At 43.6% G+C, this 26766-nt stretch overlaps 1 protein-coding gene across 2 annotated transcripts in view; it reads right to left on the bottom strand.

Annotated features, from left to right (window-relative positions):
* Positions 1-22474, bottom strand: part of SEC24D (SEC24 homolog D, COPII coat complex component) — an 87826-nt gene extending 65352 nt beyond the window's left edge. Inside the window, exons 1-6 of one of the 2 annotated variants that reach the window (XM_037509527.1) lie at positions 22372-22474; positions 20092-20250; positions 11687-11816; positions 5810-5958; positions 4484-4750; positions 3802-3932 (exon numbers count right to left, since the gene is read on the bottom strand). In XM_037509527.1, the coding sequence (XP_037365424.1) occupies positions 3802-3932; positions 4484-4750; positions 5810-5958; positions 11687-11816; positions 20092-20209 (795 nt within the window). In that variant the 5' untranslated portion in view covers positions 20210-20250; positions 22372-22474. Of the gene's footprint in view, positions 1-3801; positions 3933-4483; positions 4751-5809; positions 5959-11686; positions 11817-20091; positions 20251-21619; positions 22190-22371 lie in introns of those variants that run through there. The other variant, XM_037509529.2, reaches the window with a different exon arrangement.
* Positions 22475-26766: the final 4292 nt, after the last annotated feature.

Below are 26766 nucleotides of genomic sequence, written 5' to 3'. Positions count from 1 at the left end.
TTATATTCTGTATTTCAACCACAAAAGTAATCTGGGTCATTCAAAATTAGTATTGTTTTATATTTATCAATAATTGTTATGGGCCTCCCCTGGTGGCGCAGGTGGTTGAGCGCAGCGCTGTGAAGCTGTCCGCAGCCTCTGCAGCACCGGTTCCATCCCGGCCGGCCAGCAAGGGTCACACATGGCGCAGTAGACCTCTCCTGTCTCGCCCGCTGCTCCCCTCAGCAGTGTATTTTGTCAGTCTGCCTGTTCTGTTCCCCGCTCTGTCTTTGTCTCTGGTGAATCCTCTCACCCTCCCGTGCATCTGGCCTGTACCCCAGTTCTTATATAAACAAATCTTTAAAAAATAAATAAATAATTGTTATAATCATTTCAACCACTGACGTGTCAAAGAAGAAAGTGAGGTAGAAGTAATGATAATCCTATATTTAAAAATTTTTAAATAAAAAAAAAAAGTAATGATAATTAATATACTGAACATAGATAGTTTTCAGTCTTTCAATAGATCATATTTCAAAAAAATTTACTTCTAAATTACCAGTTTGCAGGCCTCCTTGGGGACCTAGAGGTTAAGTGTCAGTGCCATCACAAAGAAGGCCTGAGTTCGATCCCTGGCCAGGGAGCTGACCCACATATGGTGCAGCAGATCTCCCTGTCTTGTCTGCTGCTCTCCTCAGCAATGTACTTCAGTAAACCCAACTGTTTTGCTCCCCACTCTGTCTTTAAGGAATCTTCTCACCCCTGTAACTGTGGCCTGTACCCCAGTTCTTTTGCAAAATAAAATTAAATTAACAGGTAGATAAACTACCAGTTTTCAATATACAAAGCACTGCCTCCAAAGAATCAATGCCCTATGTGATGACTACATTTTTTAATTCATCCACATCTTGCCTGGAATACTACAAAGATAGTAGGAAATAGTCCCACGGTTCTAGTTATTTTAAAAAAACATATTATGGTAATTTTTTATTTAACCCCAGTGATTGTTCTTAAAAGCAGGCTCAGGAAAAAAAAAAAAAAACAATAAGCAGAAAGTCAGTAGTTTTTCACTGTGATCAATTGTTAAAGTGCTTTGATTTGATGACAGTGATTCCTGATGGTGCCAAAGCTACCTGTGAACATACAGATTTCTTTTTCCTTCACAAGATGTGCCACTTGAAATACTTCCACACTCTTTATGCTATGAAAAGAATATTCTGGGATTATAAAATGAAAAGGAAAGAGGAGGAGAAAAAGATTGATTCTCTTGAGATGCAAGAACAAGAAAGATAAGGCATTTGTGCATGTCTGAGGCAGGCTGCCTAAAGCAGAATTATTTGAACTTTGGAGTGGTATGAGCAAGAAGGGAAGAGCAGAGATCAACTTCTTAGTAAACCTCCTGCAGACACAGAAAGAGAGTGAGGAAGAATTTCAAGGATGATATTAGTTTCTTCACTTTCAAAACAGGGATAAAACCAACACCCAAAGGAGTAGCTGAGAGCACTTGGCGCAGGCCTGACATGTAGCAGGAGTTCAGTAAATGAGATTTTACATCTTTCTTTCCAGAAGGAAGAATCTATTTAGTTAGTAAAAGCATATTACTTTGGTAATAGAACATAAACAGGCACCATCTGGCATTGCTATTTCATTACTTTTAAGATAAAAATAATACTGATCTGCAATGTATATATTTTAAGGATCTTGAGTGAATCCCAGTACATGTAGCCTATTGCTTTTGCTGTTAACATTCATTCATTCATTCAAGAAATACCATGAACACATATTATGGACTAGGTCTGTTCTAACTGTTGGAGACGTAGCAGGGAAAAATCCAAATCCCTGACCTCCGGGAGCTGACACTCTAGGGTGGAAGACAGGCAATAAATAAACAAACATATAAATAAGTGCTGTGGGTATGGAGTGATATGAACAGGGGAGCCAGAGAGATTGGAAAGAACAAGGAGGACATGCGGAAAATGAGAAATGGGCCATCGCTACCCAGATATAAAGGAAGAGAATTTAGGGTCAAGTGCAGACACCTTGAGGCAAGAGTGTGCTTGGTGTGTTTAAGGAATAATAGGAAGCTGGTGTAGCTGACGCAAAGCAATGGAAAAGAGAGGTAAGAAACCAGCTTAGAGAGAAGGGGAGTAAGGGGGCGTGTGTGTGTGTGGGGGGGGTGTCGTGTGTGTCTGTTTTTGTATGTGTGCACACACGCCCCCAGCAGAGTGGGGAATCAAGCGTGGCAAATAATGTAGGATCTTACTGGTGACTATAAGAACTTTGGTTTTATCTAGAGGCACACTGAGGGTTTTGTTCTAAGCCACAACAGGGTGGGACTTAGCGCTGGAAGGGATGACACTGGCTGTTGTCTGCAGACAGGAAGACCAGGCTGACCAGAGAAGAGTCTATGGTAATCATCCAGATGGATGAATGGTAGAGGCTTTGACAGGATGAGCAGAAAGGGCAGGGCCAATAGAATTAGCTAAAGAACTAAATGTGAGATGTATGAGAGACAATCAGGGATGGCTGAGGAACTCTAAGAATGGGGTTGGAATCTGGATTTCCAGAAAAGTCCTTGACTAGGAAAGTGGGAAACTCATTTAAAGTCATGGCAATGGATGGGAGTACCTAGTGGGGGGCTTCCCAAACTCTAGTATGCCTAAGAATCATGCAGCAGCTTGTTAAAACACAGACTCCAGGTCGCTCTCCTGGAGGGTCTGATCTAGTAGGCCCGGGATGGAGCCTGAGAACATGAATCTTTCAGATGCTGCCAGCTGATATGGATGGTCTGTCCTGTGGTTTGTTACACAGTGAGAGCTAGCTCATGCAGGAGCTCTTTGTGGTCTTTAGTCTACCTTTCTTACTTCTGTTTATAGAACTACCTTCAGAGACAAAAGTTAACTGCATCAATTTCATTATCCCAAAGAACCTTACATGCCTGCCCTGTAGCATCACGGCTTCTCCTGAGGGAGGAACATGCTCCCCTGCCCACTGAAACACAGCTTTGCCACCTGACTTGCCTTGGTCAAGGGCACATGAGTGGCTGGCTCATGTGCCACATCTGCATGGAAGCTTTCAGAGCTACTGCACCTATTGGCCTGTTCTCTCCCCTTTATCCCTTGTTGATGAGATAGCATGTCCCTTGTGGGGGTGCCCCTTCACCTTGGAGTCTACAATAAGGGCTCCTGGAGCAGGCCTTAAAGCACAGCTACTGCTGACGTGTCACCAAAGCAATAAACAAACTTCTGCAGTGGTAAGCAGAGGTGGGGATCATTTGTTAAGCAGAATAGCCTAGTAAGAGCTGACAGATACTGGTGCTAAAGAGCAACAATCCTCCAACGAAAATCACTCTCACGGGTTAAGAAGTACAGTTACAGTTCTAATGTGATACAGAACAATTGTTCTTTTAATACACAAATGTAAAATACTTTGCCCTTCACTCTCTGGGTACTTTCTCTTGTTGAAAAAGGACCTGCTTTATAGAAAATGGCATACTTCATATAGGACAGACTCTTCCTACTGATCACTCATTAGGCCTCAATCAATACCGTCAACACATGCCAATATCATCATCAATAGATGCTGCCACCTTTATATGGACACCAAAGACACACAGGAGGTTTCCCTTACAGACACCCCTAAAGTAGGCTGTAACTCACCCTGTAGACCCCATACATTCATAGAGAGAAGGAAGCCTTCCCCTAGGATGGGCATTATGGTATGATGACAAAGGACAAGATAAATGTTAACAAGCATTTCTGAGGACAATGAGAGAAGGAGGACCCTTTGTGAGAAGGGCCTCAGGAGAGAAAAGGCACTCACCGGGCTGGGGATGGAGTCAGGGTCCAGCTTCTTTGGGGGCTGTGGTGGGCCAGCCATCTGTGCAGGCCCTCCGGGGAAGCCTCCTGGGTAGGAGAGCTGTGCACCAGCCATCTGGGGGCCGAAGGTGCCTCCTTAGAAAGAAATGTTTAAAGAAATGACTATAGGGCCTCCTCTGGTGGCGCAGCAGTTGAGCGCTGGGCTGCGAAGCTGCCCGCAGCCTCTGCAGCGCCAGTTCGATCCCCGGCTACCTGGCGAGGGTACCACATGGCGCGACAGACCTCTCCTGCCGCACCTGCTGCTCCCCTCAGCAGTGTATTTCAGTCCATCTGCCTGTTCTGTTCCCCGCTCTGGCTCTGGTGAACTCTCTCACCCTCCCGCACTTCTGACTGTACCCAGTGCTTGTATAAATAAATAATCTTTAGAAAAAAAAAGAAATGACTATAATCCAGCATCCCAGATGTCAGGCTGACTGGCAACAATCTGTTCAGGCAAGCATGTTGCATATTTCATCTTATTAAAGAAGGAATATCTAGGATTTGCCTTTTCTTTGTGCTGGCCATTCAAAAACTACTATTCTTTAAGAGCGAGTGACAGAAACCTAACAATATAGACAGAAAGTTGATTTTCAATGAAAGGTACCCCTAGGTAACCCAAGACCTTCTCTCAGCCCAGCCAGCCTTACCTTGCTGCGGAGGTGGAGGATATCCAGAGCCCACGGTCTGTCCTGGAAGAGGTGGAGGCTGGTACTGAGCATTGGGAGGTGGAGGCCCAGGGAGCGCTGATGGAGGCAAGGGTGGGGCTCCAGAGCCATTTAGTGCAGTGGGCGGTGGTGGGAGAACCTGAGATCCGGGCTGCAAAATGGAAGGCTGTGGAGGTCGTGGGGGACCCTGGAATGATGCCCCTGGCAGAGGGCCAGGGGGACCCTGGGTGGATGGGGCCATGCCTGAACCTGTGAAAGACCAGACCACATGAGCACCACATGGTTCTCTACTCTCCAGCTTCTCCAAAGTACTCAGCCCAGCACGTGTCTTGCTGATGTAAAGCAAGAAGGTGCCCTTGCAAATGAAACCCTCAATCAGAAAGCGAGAGCAACACTATTTGGGGCATTTTATACAACTGGAGAATTTAAAAGGGGTAAAAATAACATTTATAATTTTAGTAAGAAAAGTAGTGGAAGGGCCTCCCCTGGTGGCGCAGGTGGTTAAGCACCGCTCTGTGAAGCCGTTCGCAGCCTCTGCAGCACCGGCTCGATCCCAGCCAGCCGGCTCGTGTCCCACATGGTGAGACAGACCTCTCCTGTCTCGCCCGCTGCTCCCCTCAGCAGTGTATTTCAGTCAGTCTGCCTGTTCTGTTCCCCGCTCTGTCTCTGGTGAATCCTCTCACCCTCCCGCGCATCTGGCCTGTACCCCGGTTCTTGTATAAAATAAATAAATAAATAAATCTTTTTAAAAAAAAAGAAAAAAGAAAAAAGAAAAGTAGTGGGATAAATTTTAACTCTGTTGCATCAACTTTGCATGATGCATGCTACTAATTCAAGGATTGTATCTGATAAAAACTGTAGAGAATCACATAGAAGAAAATGTTATTATATAACAAGCATCATTCAGGTAATGTATAGGTTCAAAAAGTTATTCACATCCTCTCCTTGACTTGACCAAACAGTTACTGGAAGTAGAAGCAAGTAACACAAGGGGGATGCAAAAATCAGATTTTTTTCCCCTTTCTCTATGTGAAATTGAGTTGCTTTGCTTTTACCATTTTAAAATCAGTAAAAGATGGGAAGCATTCTGAGGGTTTTTTTCACTGACTTCTAAAAAGCTAACTTTAAGGAATGGAAACATTCTTCTTGAAGATCAATGGCTGGTTATGCTGCTATTACAGTGGGGATTCCCACAGTAGTACTCTGGTGTGTCAGAGTTATGTCCATTTTGAAAATGAAGAAAATACTTTCTCATTAAAATACTCCTAACACAAAGTAGCCAGTGAACATTAAGACTGGAGCCAGTACCGTAGCTGTTGATCTGCATAGCATTGAGCTGACTGCCCAGCTGACTGACGGATGAAGTAGACGCAGGACTCGGATAAGATGACTGGGTAGAGGGTGGGTAGGGTGCATAGGATGGGGCCGCGCTGTTGACAGGTGGAGGGCCTGGAAATCTGAGAGAACAAAAAGGAAGTTAAACAGAATCATAGTTTCATACACAAATGACATGCCACAAAGTCCATAACTTGCAAAAATAAACAGGCCCACCTAATAGGCACTAGGGGAATGACTGATGCTATATGCTAAGTCTTTAATTATAACATGATCCCAGAGTACACCATGAAACATTATCCCATATCTAAATGCTCACAGGCTGAAGATGTAAAGATGTTTAACAACAACAAATCCTAATGTTAACATAGTACTGGCGCTGGAAATCAATGTGGGGAGATAAGCCCATCACAGCTTTGTCCATACAAGATTAAGGATCAGTAGCACAGAAATCCAGAAAACAAAATGCTTCAAGGATATATTTGTGGGAAGATTCTCCTTATATTCTACCCAGTTTTTTAAACTAAGTGTCACCAGCTCTGTAATTTCAATGAGCAAGCCATTCCTTACAAGACAGTACTTGAAAGCAAACAAGCCAATAAATCGTTTTAAAATCACTCATTTTCTTAATCTAAAAAGTCCCTTGTGCTCTACCTTTGGTTTAGTTTGAACACACTGTACACTTAATTTTCCTTGTTTTGCATGAAACAGTGACAGCCATATCAACAGTTCTCATTATGTAATCAGTCAAAGGAGGTGAAATCCTTCTCTTAGAGTCACATTATGACTTCTTACCAATTTTAAATAAACATTAAATTTTCCCAGATGGTACACTCTGATTTCAATTTCTTTGGAAACCAGAAAGTATTTCCCTGGTGGCCCTGGCTCTTGCCTTCCATTCTTTACTGCTACTGGAGAGGTGAGAGCTGAGCCTGGGAGAGGCCTGGGGTCCCCCACCCACAACTTATTTGTGACAAAGGTGAGTACCCTCTCCAAAACACCACACTATTTTTTCTCATCGTTTTCCTCCATATCTTAAATTGACTAATTATTGTAAACAAAACAAAACAAACCTTCAAGCTATTACTCTGATGGCATGTTACAAAATATTTCAGAAAGATAACAACCCATACTTTCAGTAAAGTGGATAAATGATTATGTGCTTTTTCTCTGTAAAAGGGCAAGTTATCCTCTAGCAGATACATGGCTATAATCGGCTGTGAAGATAGCATGAATAAGATTTTAACGTAAATACTTCTGGGAAGCAAAGCTGTTCTCTCCTACCAAAATGACAAAAGTTATTCTAAGTGTCCTTGATTTACACAGTTATTCTAAGTGTCCTTGATTTACACGATTTTTGGAAAAAATTAATGAAGATTGACAATATAAAAGTTAACATTTTTATTATTTTTTTTATATTGAAAGAACAGGTTTATTAGGAAAGGGACAGAAAAGTAAAAGACACTCGCATAGACACAAACGGGCAGAAAGAGCTGCCCCAAAACGGACAGGTTTGCTGAGAGAGGCCTGCATGGTTGCAGGCAGGTGGCCTTGAGGAGAGCAGCCTCCGCTGAGGAAGGTCAGTGAACAGAAGCCCCGGCATAGTACAGGTCATGGGCAGGCAGGAAGCTGCTGCCCTGCAGAGGGAGAGAGTTGGTGAAAGGAAGCACCTGCATAGTCTCAGGTGGGCAGAAAGACTGCTGCTAAAGATAACATTTTAAAATAAAAGTTTTCTTTAGATTTCTATTATGAACTGGGGGTTAAACATATGCAAGATAGAATATAATTCTAGATATATTTGATACATTTGAAGTGTAGTATTACTAGAAATTATTTTAAGAACGGTCTTAAATGTGTTTTATAAATCCAATACTTCATAAAAAGAAATTGTTTCTTTTGATTTCAAAAATTCTGTCCTATAAAAATAGCTCAGTTATGGAACTAGATATATGGAATAATTACAGACAGGCAGTAAGGTTGCATGTTTGGATCTGATACTCAGGAACCGGGGCCGGCAGTTAAGTGATTTGTGGGGAGGTGTTGCTCAGTTGCTTGAGGGGGAAAAGTCCCCAAAACATTTTCATAGATATTTCACCAAAGTTACTATTTGCAAAAGAGAAAATTATATGAATCATTTATTATGCAGACAGTGATCAGAGATGAAATCTGTTTCAAATCGAAGGATGAAATCTGTTTCAAATCAAAGTTATTACATAAGGAGTCTCAAGTGATTTTTAAATTAAAGGTTAAAGATTTAAAATATGGAGTGGGGATGTACAACCATGAGCCATTAATTTTGGACCCATAAATGCCTAATTATCATCCAATGTTTAATATATATTGTGGGAGTTAGGCTTCAGAAATTCACAAGTATTTCTTTCCTGACCAACTTGAGCATTCTAGGCTTTAGATAGATTTGGATTTAAAAAAAAAAAATTTATCAACTTGAAAATAAAAATAAAATTCATATTAAAAAGCTAATAAAAGCTCTCACATAAGGGAAAAGAAATGAACAGAACATTTTAAACATACACGGTGGTCTAATATTTTTCAGTTTCATTGCTACTTTATCCAAGGTAACACAGTGGGTGGGTATCAGAGTACAGGTGGGAACCCCATGTCCTCCAACCCCTCACCCAGAGACCTGGTTTGTGGCATGGGCACTCAACCTCTAGCTCTCAGGCTCAAATCTTAAAAATGAGCAGATGGAATGTTATGGCATTCCTTTCCTGCTAAAAATGCCATGTGGTTAAATTAAGAATCATATAGATTTAAATATTTCTCAAGGTGATTACTTCAGGTGACATGTAGATGGACTAAGAAGCAGTCAATTACACATTTTAATTTACTATTTCATTGAATGAAGAAAAGGAGAAAACTTGACATCAAAAGGAATACTCAAGGGCCTCCCTGGTGGTGCAAGGGGTTAAGATGTAACCTATGAAGTAATCCGTAACCTCTGCGGCACAAGTTCCATCTCAAGCTGGCCAGGGAGCAACCCACATGGAGCAGCAGACCTCTCCTATCTCTCCCGCTGCTCCCCTCAGCAGTGTATTTCAGTCAGTCTGCCTGTTCTGTTCCCCGCTCTGTCTCTGGTGAGTTCTCTCACCCCCCACACGTCTGGCCTGTACCCTAGCTCTTCTATACATATATGAATGAATGAATAAATGAATAAATGAATAAATAAATCTTTAAAAAATGAATACTCAAAGAATAACACCCAGAGGATAAGAGGGACATGAAAACCTAGTCTTTTTATCCAAAGTCTCAGTTGTCTGTGGCCTACTCAACCTCAAACACTTATTTACTTCTTATTTTCAAGTTTGCAGCAAACTGCCCAAGAAATGTGCTGATGTTTGTTAGAATGTGGACATCAGGTACCAGATTTTTCAAGATGTGACAAAATAAAATCTGGATTTTAAACTAAGACTGTAGAGTTGAGAAAACAAAATCTCTGCCAAATCATATTTCTTTACACACATACACACACACACACACACACACGAGAGAGAGAAATTACTATTTCTCTTATTTTTCTTGCTTTCTTTTTTTCCCACTACAACCAATTTTTCTGTAGTTTTACTACTATCTATTTCTTCCCCATGTTAAATCACCATTTCTTGACCAAAATAGATCCCTTACAATAGACTAATTGATTCTTTTCCTCATAATAAAAAAACAGAATTTTAGGTTCTAGATTTTATATAGACTAATCCACCCAAAAGCAACTCTCTGTAGATGACTTCAGCCCCACTTACAAGTTTAAAACATTTACTGCCTCAGCCAAGATCAAAAGGGCAAATGACTATGTATGAGTTTTTAAATTTTATGAGACATTTCCTTTGAAATAGCAATATTTAAAAATAAAAAATAGATACTTTAAGCTTAAATCAGTGTAATGACTGAATTACATCTAGTCTTTACTTGACATTTTAAATATGGTAAAAATGAAGAGTTTCCTTGGGTGGGTGAGGAGAAATGCTGCAATCATCCAGAAGGTCAGAAGCCACCTGTGCTCTCTGACAGCCTGGCCAGCTGACTCACATGACTCACCTGCACAGCCAGCGCGCCCTTTGCCCTGGAGGTGAGCTACACCACAGAAATGTATCCCGCCAGGGCAAAGTAGCAGGACACCCTGGAGGCTGAGACTTGTCTCTAGCCTTTCCCTTTCTTAAGCCCAATGTCCAACCTGGAAATCACATTTCAAGTTGAAGCAAGTGAATGGTGGAGGAGACTGGGCCAATTCTGCCAGTGATTCGCTGAGAAGCATAACAAGCAGATTCCTTAACTGGTCTGTCAGGAGTGACTAGACTGAGCCAGCAGGAAAGGCAAGCGACAGACATTCTCCATCTGTGGAAATGGTGCTGGTAACCCTTCCTGAGCCCTTTGTGGGCACCACAAGAGGTCGTCGGCAAGGATGCACCTTCCACATTGTCCTACCATGTTACTTTGGTTAGACTGTGAGCAGGAAACCAAGGTACATAGAGGTAAAGACCTCGTCTTGCTGGTACCTGCCTGCACCAGAACAAGGTTCTGACTCTAGAGCGTAGGTCTTTCCAGGTACTCGACGATGAGCCATGCACACCCCCAAATAAGTTATGGTCTGTGTGAGGGTACAGCCTGCAATTTACTTACTCCAGGGAAACCTAAACCTAATTTACGAAACAAGTGGAAACAACCAAAAAAGTTCAACCTACTCTGAGCTAACACCAGTGACCCAAACCTTTTCCTGACTTCAGAGCAATGACTGGATTTTTCCTTCTCTTTTAAACAAAATCTGAAATGCTTGTGAGTTCATAACGAGGAACTTTTCTAGATTTTCTCCTCTATTCTCTGGCTGAGAATTCTATTTCTCGCTTTAAAAGGGAGGAAAATGAGGCCTAGTAGCCCAGGAAAGCATCGGCATCCCATGGCTAGTGAATTGCTTCAACCAGAAGCCACACGGTGGGTGTCAGCTTTTCTGCTCTCCCCTCTGTCCCCCTGACCCCCCCCAACACTACTGGTAGAGGCAGTGGCATAAGGTTCCCAGGTAAGGTCCTTTAATTTCTTGCTCCTGATTCAAACCACCATCACACATAAACCATATTACCTGGACTCATACTTAACCTGGGAAGTGATACCTCTGGGAAATCCTTGGAAAATCTCCAAAGTAAATACTCTCTACCGCTTTGGACTGCAATTCTCAACAACACCTAGCAGGACAAACAATAATGGGATTTCCAGCAGAGGTGTGAGGTCAGCTCCCTTCCCAGTGGATTGCAGGGCTCTGAATAATTCACACACTTCATACCTTAGCTTCTCCAGGCCTGCTGCCAACTTTTCCCTCCCTTAATTTATTATAAACACAAACACAAGATTTATTTCCTGTGTTGTTTTAATACTCTCCTGCCTTTTCAGAGGTCCTTGTGCCTCCTGCAATCCAGTCTTTACCATGGGACCCAAGTGATTTAATGTTTAAAATCTTCATGAAACACCTATTGGCACTGAGTCTGTTCTGTGAAAGAGTCAAGAGAAGAGGTGATTTAAAACTTTATTCAGTAAACAGGTGATAGGCATCTGAAGGGATCAGACATCAATACTTACCTTCAAATTACGATGACTATAACCCCAAACTAAAATGTGTGGTATTGACACAAGTAATTTTTGATAGATTTTAGAATATGTTATTATGTTCTATTTTTTTCTCCAAGTTTTTCTAAATGCTTTGTTTCTTAGGGCAGTTTTCTAGTACATCCTTCTAAGGATGTGGACAATATCAAGAGGTCAAATTTGCAAGCAATACACATGCCAGCTTAGAATGCACTCAGACAACTGGTGATGCACATGAGAGCTGGGATGCAGGTAGCTCACCTTTGGGGAGGATGACCTGAGGCATGAGCTCCATTCTGGCCAAACTGATGAGGCCCAGGAGGTGGAGGGCCCGGAGGCAACATGCCCCCTGGGGCAGCAGGCCCCACAGGCCCTGCTGTCTTCATCATACCTGCAACAGAAGGGCAGGCATTTAGAAGAGTCAAAAAGTACAAAGAGAGAGGAGGCAACAACAATCTGTTAAAAATTCAAACTGGGAAGGGAAGTAGGGGAAGAACAGGAATGGGTTAAGACAGCTTCTTCTTTAAACTTGCTTCCACCATCAGAGAGCTATCAGTGCCAGGCCCCAGCACAGCTATTTGGACATCATAGCTGATAACAGAAAAGATAGGAGTCAATTTAAGACTAAATAGAAATTAAAGTAGAAGAAGTAAACTTTGCATATGGTAGAGGCACTTTGATCAAACATACAGTCACACCAAAGAAGCTAGAATACACAGCGAAAAATGCCAGTTGGACATCAGCAAATAAATGGGGAGGGGGGCGGTGAACCCAAACAGTATGAGGCTTGGTAGAACATCCTCAAAAAAAAAAACACAGAAAAACAAAAAACCCTCTGACTATGCCTTGCATTACACCATGAAGAAAGCAAATGGAGAGTAGCATCAATTTTTCTAACTCATCTAGAGCCAGACTTCAAAGCTAACCATCTCTCCAGGATTCCAAATCTTGGGTGATAAACACATGAAGGGCAGCATTGCTGTGTCCGAAGACTCGCTCAGACACAAAATGCATCATGTGATCACTGGATGCTCCTGCAGTGACTTTTCGTCTGCAAGCAGCCTTCTCCAACAGACTTTAATGTTTCTCTTGAGAACTATTCACATCCCTTTTCTCTTTTCTTCTAAGAGAAAACATTGAGCTCAGGTTAGAAAAGTTCACGGCCCCACCTGGCAGCCTACTAGCAGATGTATGGTCCAGGGCAGGGGGTGTAATCTTTGAAGGCCTCAGTTTCCCTTCACTGGCAAAGGAAAGGCTCAGACTAGATGACCAGTATGAGTTTTAAATTACAGAAACTTTTTTTTTAAGATTTATTTATTTTTATACAAGAACTGGGGTATAGGCCAGATGCGCGGGAGGGTGAGAGGATTCACCAGAGACAGAGTGGGGAGCAGAACAGGCAGACTGACTGAAATACACTGCTGAGGGGAGCAGCGGGCGAGACAGGAGAGGTCTGCCGCGCCATGTGGGTTGTTCTGTGGCTGGCGGGGATTGAACCGGCGCTGCAGAAGCTGTGGACAGCTTCACAGCCCTGCGCTCAACTGCCTGCGCCACCAGGGAGGCCCCAAATTACAGAAACTTTTAAATAAACAAAACATTTCTGCTATTTGCTCTCTCCACTTGAATCCTGCTGGTTCTTGTTCTGTTCCTTCCATTTCCTTTTGACCCTCCCTCCTCTTGGCACAGCTTCAGTGATCTCCCAGCTGCCCCTATGTTCTCCTCTGCCCAACCTCATGATGGAGTTTCCTACTAAACATCTCCTTTCTTTTTCTTTCTTCCTCTGGAGCATTTACTCCCTCAGCTCAAAAGGGAACTACCTGGATGACCTCGCAGTTGCCCATGGCGGGTTCTTATAATGTCAACCTAACACTTTAGAGAACATGCTTTCAGATGCTTGGGTAATCTAGGATGAAATGAAACCAGCAAAATGGTAGTTCTCATGAATATTATTGTTGAGACTGTTACAAAGCTTTCTTCTGTTCTTCTATTCCTTCTATTCAAAGGAATTTCTTAACCTTAAGATTTTTTTTTTTACATTAACTTTACAGTCACAATGCTACTCAGCAATTTTCATATACTGAGAACAAAAACAATATTATTCTTATAACATTTTTATAGAAAGTTGTAAACCCCAAGCCCAGTAGGGTTAGAATAACATGAGACTTGTGGTCACAATGACTTGGTTTGAATTCCTTCCCTGCCATTAAACAGGTGTGGTCTGACAAGACACTTTTTCAGAAATTCAACTTTTAATCCTGCCATGGCATTAATGTCCTCTATCACTGAGGCCTGTTCTAGAACTAAGTGATGCAGTGGCTATGAGATTATCCAGAACAATGCCTGATACATGAAGGTAATCACTCCTCAAATCTTAGTTTCCCTTCCTCTGATCAAATCCCCTGTCTCTCTTATCTCAAGAATTTCTATTCTGACGAAATATGTACACCATGATTACATGCACACTTGTATTTTAATTTTTTAAATTATTTTGGACAAAAGTAGAAAATTCACAGCACTAACTCTAAAATAGTAAATAATTGCATGCACTACAATCAGCTAAAGATACTCTCATTTCTCCAGTAAGTAGATAAAAAGCAATTTTTATCAGCACCCCTAATCTATACCTGACCAGGGAATAAAAAAAACAACAGATAGGGGCCTCCCCTGGTGGCGCAGGCGGTTGAACACAGTGCTGTGACGCTGTCTGCAGCCTCTTCAATGTGGATTCAATCCCTGCTGGCCTCGGAGCAACCCACATGGAAAGGCAGACCTCTCCTGTCTCGTCCACTGCTCCCCTCAGCAGTGTATTTCGTCAGTCTGCCTGTTCTGTTCCCCGCTCTGTCTCTGGTGAATCCTCTCACCCTCCCATGCATCTGGACTGTACCCCAGTTCTTGTATGCATGAATAAATAAATCTTAAAAAAAAATCTATCATATAGACAAGCAGAGCTATTATACACTAAATACATACACATAAATTACACACAAAAATGTTCTTTTCCTTTCATATTTAGAAATGAAGTCTACAGCAATGATTCAAACTTACACTGAGGGCCGTAGAGGCACCAGGAAATCTTATGGAAGTGACGACCACATAAACAAACAATTATTGTGCCTTATGATGAGTGTGATAATATGCAAAAGGACAAACTAACTCTTCTGGGGGAAGAGGAAATATGGCTTGGGCTGAATCTTGAAGGGCAAGCAGAGAGAGGGTTCTGTGTAACGAGGGGCTGGCAAAAGGTTCAGAGTGGAGAGACTGGGAATTGGCCAGAGCAGAGGTTGTCCAGGTTGGTTGGAATCAGACTACAAAGTCCGGTGTGCCACTTGGACCCTATCCTGGGGGCAAAGGGGAGTCGGTATCATGATTACCTGCAGAGTCACAGTCTCCCCCTCAGCACAGTGCTGTCATGTTCAAAAGTGATCACAGATAAAGTGGGTTCTTCATATAGTAGTATGAGAATCTGAACAAGAAAGGAGAGGCATGCCACACTCATGCCTGAAGGAAAATATTGAAAATCACAAACTGGTCTTTAATACACAGACCAGCTTACTCAGTACCAACTTCAATTTCTTTCTAGCTTGCCTTTTCCTGAGATAGAGAGATGAAGTGTCCATCCTGGAGTCCCTTACAAATTAAGTTCCCATGTGCTCTAAATTCAGCAAAGCAACAAACCTTCAGGAGACCCCAACCAGCATGGGGTCAAGAAAGGGTGGTTCTGGGGTGACAGGCAGTGGCTGCTAGCAGCACAGTCATATGTGGGGTGTGCATAGTGAGGGCCCTCACACACCCAACTCTGGCTCTCCTACTCTCTTGAACATTCTGACCTTCCCAAGGACCCTTTAAGAGGCTCCTTTATGTTAGAGTGGTGTCTGTTATCATCAACAAAAGCCTGACAAATACATCACAGGAAAGTAAACCTTGAATTTGACCCTGGATCTGAGTGACTGAAACAAAAATTAAAAAAAAAAAAAACATGTGTGAAGTAAATATTTATTTAAAATAAACAAAGGTAAGTTCCCTATTGGGAGCCTCTGAGCCGAACTGTCATGGCTCTCCTCCTGTGGGCTCTGTGGCAGGTGGAGGAGCTACACAAGCTCACCATTTACTAGGGGCCTCACCCACCCCACAGCCCCTACCCTGGTTCCAAGGCATCACCGCTTCCTGTCTCTGAGCTTTCAGACTGGTGGTCCTCAACCAGGGGTGACCTGACCTCTGAAGGGACAGTTGGTGATATCTATGGCTTTTCTGGTTGTTACAGCTTGAGGGCAGGGTGGAGACAGGGTAGTGGGATGGGAGGACTGGTATCTACTAAGTAGAGGTCCATGATGCAGCTAAGTGTCCTATAATTGCAGCCCAGCCTGCCACAAAATAGAAGATGTGGCCCCCCAAAGCCCAAAAAGCTGGGGAGGAAACCCTGCTCCAGCGAACCAGGGGGCTGCCCCTTTCCAATGAGCACAAGTGTGACTCAGTTTCTGACGTGGAGCATACCTCTAAAATGCACATGGGGGACCTCCCTGGTGGTGCAAGGGGTTAAGATGCAACCTATGAAGCTGTTCGCAGCCTCTGCAGCACAAGTTCGATCCCCAGTCAGGGAGCTACCCACATGATGCAGCAGACCTCTCCTGACTTGCCTGCTGCTCCCCTCAGTGGTGTACTTCAGTCAAGCTGCCTGTTCTGCTCCCCACTCTGTCTCTGGTGAATCCTTTCACCCGCCACACCTTTGGCCTGTACCCAAGTTTTGTATGCACGAATAAATAAATCTTTAAAAAAAATAAAATGCACATGGGAGGACGACACTTCCCAGCTTGCAACACTTCAGTAGCACCCATCTGCCCTTAGAATCCAGTCCTCTAAATCAAGTGTCAACAGCCCGCCTGCCATGCCAGGCACAGCTCTTGCTGCTCAAACACTTGCCTGAAGCCATGCAGAATCTCTTGTGCCACCTACTCGAGCACCTTCCCCAGTCCCGCAGGCAAGAAGCCTCCATACCAGGCCAGGTGTCATTCATCTTTCAGGTCATTCTTTCCCTCTCTTCCTGGTTAGGGTCTCCATCTTCCCCCCACCTTCTGTACAGTAGTGTGTCCCCTGTATCATCCCTGCCACTTAATGCACCACCCCCCTAGAATGGTAGACACAATCATGTCTACAACTAGCTTTATTTTAGTCACCACTTTATTCTGTCACCACAAGTACTCACTCAATAAATCTGTTAAACATGCTACTACAGAGCACTGGTATTTCACAGGCACAGATGGAGATACGGGGTGTGAGAAGTAGAAGGGCTAGCAGTGGCCAGATCTGTGACAGGATAGACACTTGAAGGAATCAGAAGTAAGTTGCCTGCGTCTATCAGAAAAGCAGCAAAAAGACTAGAAAAGTCATTTGATGATTAAGGGATTCAACTTTATCCAGTGCAGACTTAAATAATTAAACAAAACATCATCACTTACAGAAAGGTATATTTCAAAGAGTCAACCTGCTGGTATCCATCTGAGAACTGCAGGAAAGAGAGGTTTGAATTAAAGCATGATGAATTGAATCCAACAAAGACAGGGCTTTTAAAATATATATATTGGAACACACCATAGTGTTTGCTGATGAATACAGCAGCTTGTCATTCACTCGCTCAGTGAATAGGAATTTAATGGGGGCCTCGCTGCTCCGGGCAAGTCAGTCTAACAACGTGACAAATGGCAAGAGGCCTGCACAGGTGCGAGAGCGCGAGGAGGAAGAGGGATCAGAAACACCTGCAAGCAGCACCCTTGAGCTGGGTTCGAATTGATAAAGTGGAAGCAGAGAATGGCTTTCTGGGATAAGAGGTGCAAATCAGGATGTAAGGGCAAACTGGTCCCCAAATGACTAATTGTGAAGCCTCAATTAGTTGAGGAATGGGTATGGGAAAGTGACCGAGGAACGAACCAAAAAAGACAAAAAGAAGATGGGTAAACTAATGAAGGTCTACAGAGCTTAAAACATAATCAGGGGCAATGGGAAACTATAAAGCATTCTAAGTACAAGGAAGTCAGGATGAGATCTGCAAACCCTAAAAATCCCTTCACCCAGCACAGAACTGGATGAAGAAAAGCATGATGGCAGAGAAGGATAATGATAAGAGACCATTTTAGTAATCTAAGTGAGTTGCAGAGCTTGAACAAGAGTGAGAGGAGGACAAAAAAGGAGGAAGCAGGTAGGAGAGATGTTTACAGTCATCCCAAAAGGATTGGGAGACCAGCTGAGTAAGAAAAGTTAAAAGGAGAGCTTTTTTTTTTTAACAGAAAACATGTCTAACATGAAAAACTGAATGAATGATGTTGCTGAGTGAGATTTGTAGTATCAGGAAAAAATAGGATGTATGGGAAAGACAAAGAGTCGTGGACGTGATGAGTGCAATGTGCCTATGTGAACAGGTGGGCAGCTGAAAATAAGGGTCTGGAACTCAGGGGATACACCTGGGTGGAGAAACAGATCTGGGACACTAGCGCTTCATGGGCAATCATGCAGCCTTGGGGGACATCTATAGAGTGAGTGGAGAAAAGAAGTACAGTAGAAAAAAGAAAGAGAAGCAGCTACCCTTGAGGGTCATGGAGAAAGGAAAGTTAGTTAGCAAGAGATAACCAGAAAGCAACCCAGGAGGCTACAAAAGGAGAGTGTTACTGACTTCAAAGAAGTGAGTTTTGTGAAAAGAAGAGCAGTGCAAGGACAGCGTCCAGCTGCATTTGCTGATGGGAGGCCACCAAAGACCCTGACAGGATAAAGGAGTGGGTGATGGTCCCGCACCATGGAGGGAGACTACACTGGGCAAGGGAGGGTCTGCGAGGCAAGGATGGGGAGCCACTGAGTGAAGTGGGTCCTTTTGTTTAAGAACACGGCTGTGGGGCCTCCCCGGTGGCGCAGTGGTTGAGCGCTGGGTTGCGAAGCTGCCCGCAGCCTCCGCAGCACCAGCTGGATCCCCAGCTGCTCCCCTCTCCTGCTGCCCGCTGCTCCCCTCAGCAGTGTACTTCGGTCCTTCTGCCTGCTTTGCTCCCCGCTCTGGCTCTGGTGAATTCTCTCACCCTCCCGTGCCTCTGACTGTGCCCAATGCTTGTATAAATAAATAAATAAATCTTAAAAAAAAAAGAAAAAAAAAAAGAACACGGCTGTGAAGAGAGAAAGGAAGGGTAAATAATGCTGAGGGTTATCCCTGGGTGTAAACTGGAACTTGCTGTTGCTTTTCTTTAGGGTTCTGGGTATATGAATCCTGGCTACATCACCAGCTCTGAGACATTGAACAAGTCATAGTATACAACATTACGGGTTTTTTTTTTAACTGCAAAACAGGACTAATAAGAGAATTCAACAGTACATGTGAAGTTTTTAGGACTAGTTTCTGAGTAATTTATATTTACTGTAATACATAAGTGCTGAGAGGGAATGAATTGCCAGAAAGAGAGAAACTGGAGATTGTTCACACAGAATTTAGAAAGGCAAGACTACAAATGGGGGAGTATTGGCTTTAGACAAGAGGAAAATGCCTTGAGGGGAGGTTTTTAAAAATTAGGTGTAGGAGAAATCAAAAAGGCAAGTAACCACAAGAAACGCATAGCCTTAGTGCACGTTTTCAGGAAACATGAGGATGCCACCATCCAGCCCCCCTACAGCGCTCTCCTCACTAACACACTGCACACACGCTGGGAGCACAGCCTGGACCCTACCTATCTGAGTCAGTCCTAGCAAACCCCAAAGACACTAATTTGTACACAACTCATTTCCACCAAGAATTTGTGTTGAATTCCTCAGCATTCTCTCAGAAGCCCCAAGAACTGTCTTATGCTCCTGAGGGGAGCAGCGGACTAGACAGGGGAGGTCTGCCTAGCCATGTGGGAATCTCCCTGGCTGGCAGGGAATCGAACTGGCGCTGTAGAGGCTGCGAACAGCTCCACAGCGCTGTGCTCAACCCGCTGCGCCACCAGGGAGGCTCCAAGAACTGTCTTATACAAAAATTTTCAGAGGATTTCAGACATCCACCTAAAACAAGCTATTACTAGCATCACCCCAGACTTAGGGGTGAAAAATAGTTGCTCAGAGCAGCCCCTCAATTAAGGGAGGCAGCTTCATAGTGTCAACTGCCATCAAAGCAACCTCCTCATTTCCACCCCCCATATCTGCCTGGTATGGTAGTTTAAAGAAACTAATAATGTTCAATAATGAATTCAAGTTAAGACCATGTTTTGGTTTTTTTTTTTTTTTTGATTATTCTTGAGTAATACAATGATTATCATTTCCAAAACCAATTTACTGTGTGTGAGTGTACATGATTAATGGCATATATAATAGTATATGTTATATATATATATATATATAGGATGAATAGTAGATATATATGTAAAATTTGTTTTTAGTTGAATATTTCCAATAACCTTACACCACTGATTAGTAACAAGAACAAATCTTACAGTGAAAATAAACACTCAGGAAACTTGTTTGTTTCAATCTATATTTAAAAACCAAACTTATATTTCACACAACCACCAAACTGATGATTGAGAGCCTTTTCCAAAGGATCCTATAATCTCAAGGCATTGCATCATATAATGACCACTTAACATTCCCAATGCTGCTCTTTCAGAACATCTTATATCTCAGAGTGTAAGTTGATCATTATATATCAAAGTAATGCGCTTTACCTGGTGGAGAGGCTGCATGGGCTGGGTCCCCATAGTGCCCATAATGTGGAGGAGCAAGGCCTATTCCAGGCTGGGACTGAGAATAAGGGGGTGTAGCCACATAACCTTGTTGACTCATTTTGAAAATATCATTCCAAGGGATAGAGCCACAAAAGAACCCTGTAACAGAAGGAAAAAAAGGTCAACAAGAGAACAAGAGCTACTTAATGCTACTAAAAATATAAACAATGTTAATAAATGTTTATGATGATTTAAGGAAAGGTACAATTATTAGATGCATGAGACAGCTTCATATTATACAATATATCATATCACGATCCCCTAAAAAGATTCCGGCCATAACTCTACAAAACTCAGTAACTCAATTCTATAGTCCTGGGCAAATTCTCAGACAAAATCTGAACAATTGCTAGCCACTTAGTTAATGGATGAATGACCTATTTCACATACAGTCTCTCAGAGTGGATCTACTATTTTTGTGCCTTTGGTTTCCATGGCTCCAATTCAGCACACAGCACACCACTGCCAATCATTGCACAGCATTCTATGGACTGGCCAGCAGAACTGCTAGTGGTCTGCAATCAGGTATTTTATGACCTGTGTCATTTTAGTGGCATCCTAATTAGTCATTTTAATCAGGCAGTTGGGAGAAAGAAAAATCAATAGTCCAACAGATAGGCCAGAAGATAAAGAAGTTGATGATGGATTCATTTTAGGGCTCAATGTAAACGGACCAAGCTAAACAGTAGCCTGCAAACACTGGGGGAGCTGTCAGTGGTCTCAGTTGAAGATGACAGTTATTTAGATTGAAATACCACATCTGTAAGAACATATGCACATATATTTAGGTAATTAAGGAAAAAGTACAGTTTCAAATCTGTTTAGTCACACATAGACACAAATGAAACAACTATCTTGACCCTCTATCTGGAATACAAACATCAATGTACTTTAACTTTTCCATTTTTTCCAGACAGTCCACATAGTACTATTATTGAAACATTTAATAACAAGACAGAAAAAACTCCCAATGATGGCCAGAGAAGTGGGTTTTCACTTCAAAATTTCCAATACTTATTTGTGTGACCTGCAATAAACTGGAAAACCTCTTTGGGCTTCTGTTCCCTCTTACCAAACAAATAAAGCCTCCAAATGCCCGTTTCTTCACCCAGCATAGAAATATTCATTTTATTTGATAATGCTACCTTTTAAGGTAAAAGATCAGTGATACCTATTAAGACCTGAAATGAACCTGTATTTAGGAAATGACACTCTCTTGGTTTGGTTTTTATATTAAGCCATAACTTCCCAAAATTAAAGCCACTGAGTAAAAATACCATAAGAGCACTTTCTTCTCCTTGGGAGGCGGGAACTAAAATGAAGAGAGCCAGGCAAAGGCCTGCTGGTGAGCTTTGTTTTTGACAATATTCTTTCCCTCCTCCCACTTAGCAGAGAGAGAGACGTGGCAGCCTGAGCTTTGGTCAAGCTCATCCAACCAAGCACACTTAGGAAGTCAGCAGGAACACACCTACGTAGCAGCCTGTTGCTGAGTGACAGAAAGGAAAGGCAGGGATGTTCACACCACAGAGCAGGAAGCAGTCGGGTCCTCTTCGTTGGTCCTGGGAGGAATCTGCTTCCTCAAACAACCCAGTTTGCCACGTCAAACTTCCTCACACTGAGCACCAAGTTGCAGAAACCTGACTCAGCTTCAAGCGGCGACATGGCAGAAAGCCACTTGGCACGAGCAGGCCTAGGATCAGAATCTGGGGAGCCCCAACCCCGGCAGAACCCACTCGCCCACTGTCAACCCGACAGCTCCCGCCCAGGTGCACTGACCACCCTGGACACCAAGTTGGGGTTTGCACAAACCCGTCTCCGGGCTCCCTAGAAGGATGCCCCGAAGCGTTGAGCTACAGTTGCCATTTTTAACCACGATTATTTCTAACATCCCCTTCCTCGGGCAAAGAGGAAATTAAGTTGATAAGGAGACGAGAACAACCCAGGCTGCTCCCCTGGGGTACCCCAAGCGGGCAGTGCCTGCATCCCAAGTCCCAAAGATGGGGGGCGGGTAACCACTGCCCACGCCTCCCCTCCGGACCCCATTACTACACCGCAGCGAGGGGTGCGGGCAGCAGAGGAGGAGGTGTCCCCTGCCGCCCGGCCCCAGGTGAGCACCCCGCCTCCTGCCAGCCCCCCATCCCGGCCGGGCACCGCACCCCACTCGCGCGGCGCCGGGAGGGGCTGTCCCGCCCGAGCGAGCCGAGGCGGCCGAGGCTGTACCTGGTGGGCTTCCTCACGCCGGGGGCTTGCGAGAGCCTGCGCCGGGCTCCAAGCGCCGTTGCCCCCGGTAACCGAGCTCCGCTGCGGCTGCCGCTCCCGCCGCGCCTGTCCCCGGGCCCCGCGTCCCCGCGGGCTGGCCTCGCGCTCCGCAGCGCAGCTGGGCTGGGAACTGCCACGTCAAGCCCTCTCCCGGCCGCGCGCCCCCGCCGCCGGCGCTCGGAGCAGCTGCGCGCTCCCGCGGCGCACGCGCACAGGCGCCCAGGGCGGCGGGGCGGGGCGGGGCCTGCGGCGGAGAGGCGGGGCCTGCGGCGGAGGGGGCGGGGCCTGCGGCGGCGGGCAGCCTCAGCCGGGCTGCGGGCCGGCGCATTGGCCGCCTGGGGGCCCTCCCTTTTCTCTCGTTTACCCCTTTCCTGTTCTGTTTTTGTTTTGCTTTGTCTCTCCCAGGGACCCAGATTTTAACGTGGTTGCTAAGTCGGAGCCACGTTCGCAGCGTGGAGCAGGGGAGGAGGGAGTGCGTGCTGAGGGTTCATTCATTCTTTCATTCAACAGGTTGCAGGTTCAGCTCTTCATTCATATTAGTGGAGTGGGAGAGTCTAGGTGCTTCAGGGACTGTTCGAGAAAGCGCAGGATCCCGGACCAGGAGAATATACTTGAAAGGTGATTAAAGCACGTTGTAAGGTCAATTTGATGATGGAGTCGTATGGACACCCCAGGCAGCCTGGCAACCTGTAAAACAGGGAGGAGAGGACTTTAACTGAAAAGTATGGGGAGCTGAAGCTGGGCTTGCTAGACTCCTGTGCATTCCTTCAACTATTGTCTGCATTCATTGTCTGTGAAGTAGGATGGCTGATCCCAACCCCAAACAGGGATGGCTGTGCCTCTAAGTAACCAGCCTAGCTCACCGTGCTGTGAAAAAAAAAAAAAACAGCTAAGAAAGGAACTCTAACTGAGGCCTGGAACTTGACCTTTCTACCTGGCCATAAAAATCGGAACAAATTGATTGCTTTCTCACCACGTTGCTTTGTGTCCACCAACCCCCCCAAAATAGGCCATCAAGCCAACCCTAGGTTTGATATAACTGCCACTTTGCTCAAGCTTACAAAAGTAAAACCACACCAATATTTTGTTTTGGATCTACAGTTTGGGGCCACAAGAAAGTAAAAGGTACTTGAATCCCTTTACTGACAAAATGCTTAACTAAACACTTGCATGATCCTGCTGAGATGCTACATGAGTTTTGGAAGCATTTTAAGTTGTTGCAGCTGGACAAAGACGAGTGGACCCTTTCTCCTTTGTTCTTTTTAAGATTTTAAGGTGGAATGGCCTGCCTACATCCAGCTTCAACACTGGTGACAGGTTTAAAAATCCACAATGAAAAATTGGCCTAATTTTTTCCCCTTATATTCTGGATATGATAAAAGTGTTTGATGGAATTTAAGAAGCTTTGGCCTGAGTTGAATCAGTACAGCTTGTAGGGGCAATAAAAAAAGTTTCATCACAGCTATGTCACAGTGTGGGAGAGAGCAGCCATTTGGAATTAGGAACACCCTGTGATAAGCTGGTTGATTTGTTTCTCCTATAAAAACACTACATTTGAAATTGTAAATTTGTTCTCACCCCTTGCTCAGTCACACCAGAACAACTTGTGATTTCATTTCTAAGATAGTTTTGAATTCCTAAGTGTTTCAATCTGGAAGGGATTCTAGAGGTATAGATATTCAATGAATGATGACTAAATTTAACCAATAATTTTATAGACTAATAAACTGGTTCAGAAAATGAAAATGTCTTTCTAGTCTTAGAGCTAGTTACAAGGCATGCCTTTGGATTATAATTCCACTGCTCTTTTCTCCTCTTTTTTTTTTTCCACTTGGTACTTCACTGATTTGCTATTCCTTTATTTCCTGATTCTGCCCTTTTCCCTTGTGATGGCCTTATAGTCAAGCTTTCAAATAACTAAAATATTAATTGACCATATAGTTTCACCAGTGATTGAAACTACTAATCACAAGTGTTTTTTCCTTATGAAATGGACTTTTAATTTCAATCCTGCTTCCCTAGTCATGGCATTAAGTGGCTACCTCGTAAATGACAAATGCCTGACCTTATTCCTAGGGTTGCATTTCTGGCCTTCACCCCAGGGTCAGCGAGGATTCCCAGCTTTCCTTGGTCTGACCTGCCCTGTATCCACCTTAGTTCACTCTCTGTCATTTCATATATAATTAACTTGGCCACTCAGGTAACCATATATACTTATTGGTCACAGGAGTGTCCTTGTGCTGGGGTTCTGTGTTCTTTAGGATCTTTCTGTTCTAAGTTTTAAAGGAAAAGAAAGCAAAGAGTCAACTCTACAAAATTCTACAAAGAAAGAGAGAATTTTTTGTCAACTGATTTCTTTCTAATATATGGCCTTTGGAAAATCAGAGCTGTGAAGCACTAATCATTTATGTCACCTAGGAAATTAGAAAATTTCTGATTTCTAATCTACAAATAGTTTAAAGAAGCTTTATGTTTTAAAAAATTGAAACAGGGCCTCCCTAGTAGTGCAAGGTGTTAAATCTGAGCTCAATACCTGGCCAGGGAGCTACCCACATGGCACAGCAGACCTCTCCTGACTTGCCCGCTGTTCCCCTCAGCAGTGTATTTCAGTCAATCCACCTGTTCTGCTCCCCACTCTCTGGTGAATCCTCTTACCCCTCACACTTCTGGCCTACACCCTGGTGCAGCATAAATAAACAAAATAAATCTTTAAATTCTATTAACAGTGAATAGACCAATTATGGCATATCTGTACAATAGAATACTCATCAATAAAAGTAAAATGAACTGAATAAAACATACAGATGAATCTCACAATAATTGTGGAAGTATGTTGCCAGCACACACACACACACACACACACACACACACACACACACACAAAAGACATGTAGACCAATGAAGCAGAATAAAATGCAAAATTGAAGTCCAGCATATACAGTAAATTAATATTCAACAAGAGTTCCAAGAATAGCCAATGAATAAAGGATTTTCTTTTCATAAATGGTACTGGGAAAATTGGAAAGACACAAACACAATGATAAAACTGGATTCATACACCTAATGCCATGCATAAAATCTGAAATGCAAATGAATCAAACCTGATATGATAAAACTTGAAGAAAACATAATGAAGAACCTCCTCGACATGGGTGATAATTTTTTAGGATGTGACACTAAAGTCATCAAAAAACAAAAGCACAAATTATCAAGTGAGATTACATCAAACTCAAAAGCTTCTGCCCAACAAAAGAAACAAATGACAGAATGAAAACATAAAGGGAAAAAAATGCAAACTATATACTGAATAGGGGATTAATATCCAAAATACATAAGGACTCATACAGTAACATAACAACAAATACAGAGAAACCAAAGTAAGGGTCGGATAAAAATAAGTTTAAATATCAACCCTTGAGGACCTTCCTAGTGCTGCAAGGGGTTAAGGTGCAGCCTATGAAGCTATCTGCAGCCACTGCAGCACGAGTTTGATCCCTGGTCAGGGAGCTACCCACATGGAACAGCAGACCTCTCCTGTCTCACCCACTGCTCCCCTCAGCAGTATTTCAGTCAGTCTGCCTGTTCTGCTCCCTACTCTGTCTCTGGTGAATCCTCTCACCCCCCACACCTCTGACCTGTACCCCAGTTCTTGTATGCATAAATAAACAAATCATTTTTTTTTTAAATCAACCCTTGAGAGCTGACTATGGCACTGAAGAATTTGGGGGAAGTAGTGGGGGGTGAAGGGGTAAAAACAATGAGGAAAGGAGGCACAATGGTCTGTGCTGGAGAAGTATGGGTGATTTGGTGGTGGGAGAGGTGCGGTGGCCATACTGATTGGGGTATCCTAATATCACCTCAATTAATAAATTTAACATTTTTTAAAATAAAAACTGGGCCAAAATAACTAGATATTCCTCCCCTCCTCCCCCCCCAAAAAAAAAAAACATCAAAGAGGCCAACAGGCACACGAAAATATACTCAACATCATTCACCTCTGGGGAAATGCAAAACACAACCACAAAAATCTCTCACCTCATATTTGTTGAAACGGTTATTATCAAAAGCCAAGACATCAGGAGCTCACAAAGGTGTGGCGAGAAGGGAACCTTCTCACAAGTTCATGTTACATCACTGCGTGCATGAAAGAGCAACAACTGTATCTGTTTTTCCCTCACTGAAGAACTGCTGAGAGGCTTCACACTTTTACGACAAAAGCCGCTTTTACGACAAAAGTCGCAAAGCGAGAGGTCAGCGGCTGTGCTTTGCGGCAGGCCTCCATGAGCGACGTGAGTGATGTGAGCGACGTGAGCGGCGCGGCCTCAGCCCGAGGCGCTTCCTCGGGCGCCTCGGCTG

Source organism: Talpa occidentalis, unplaced genomic scaffold (assembly GCF_014898055.3).
Source record: "Talpa occidentalis isolate TD23 unplaced genomic scaffold, MPIMG_talOcc4v2.1 talOcc4.13, whole genome shotgun sequence".
Taxonomy (NCBI): Eukaryota; Metazoa; Chordata; class Mammalia; order Eulipotyphla; family Talpidae; genus Talpa; species Talpa occidentalis.
This window is presented reverse-complemented; position numbering and strand designations above follow the sequence as displayed.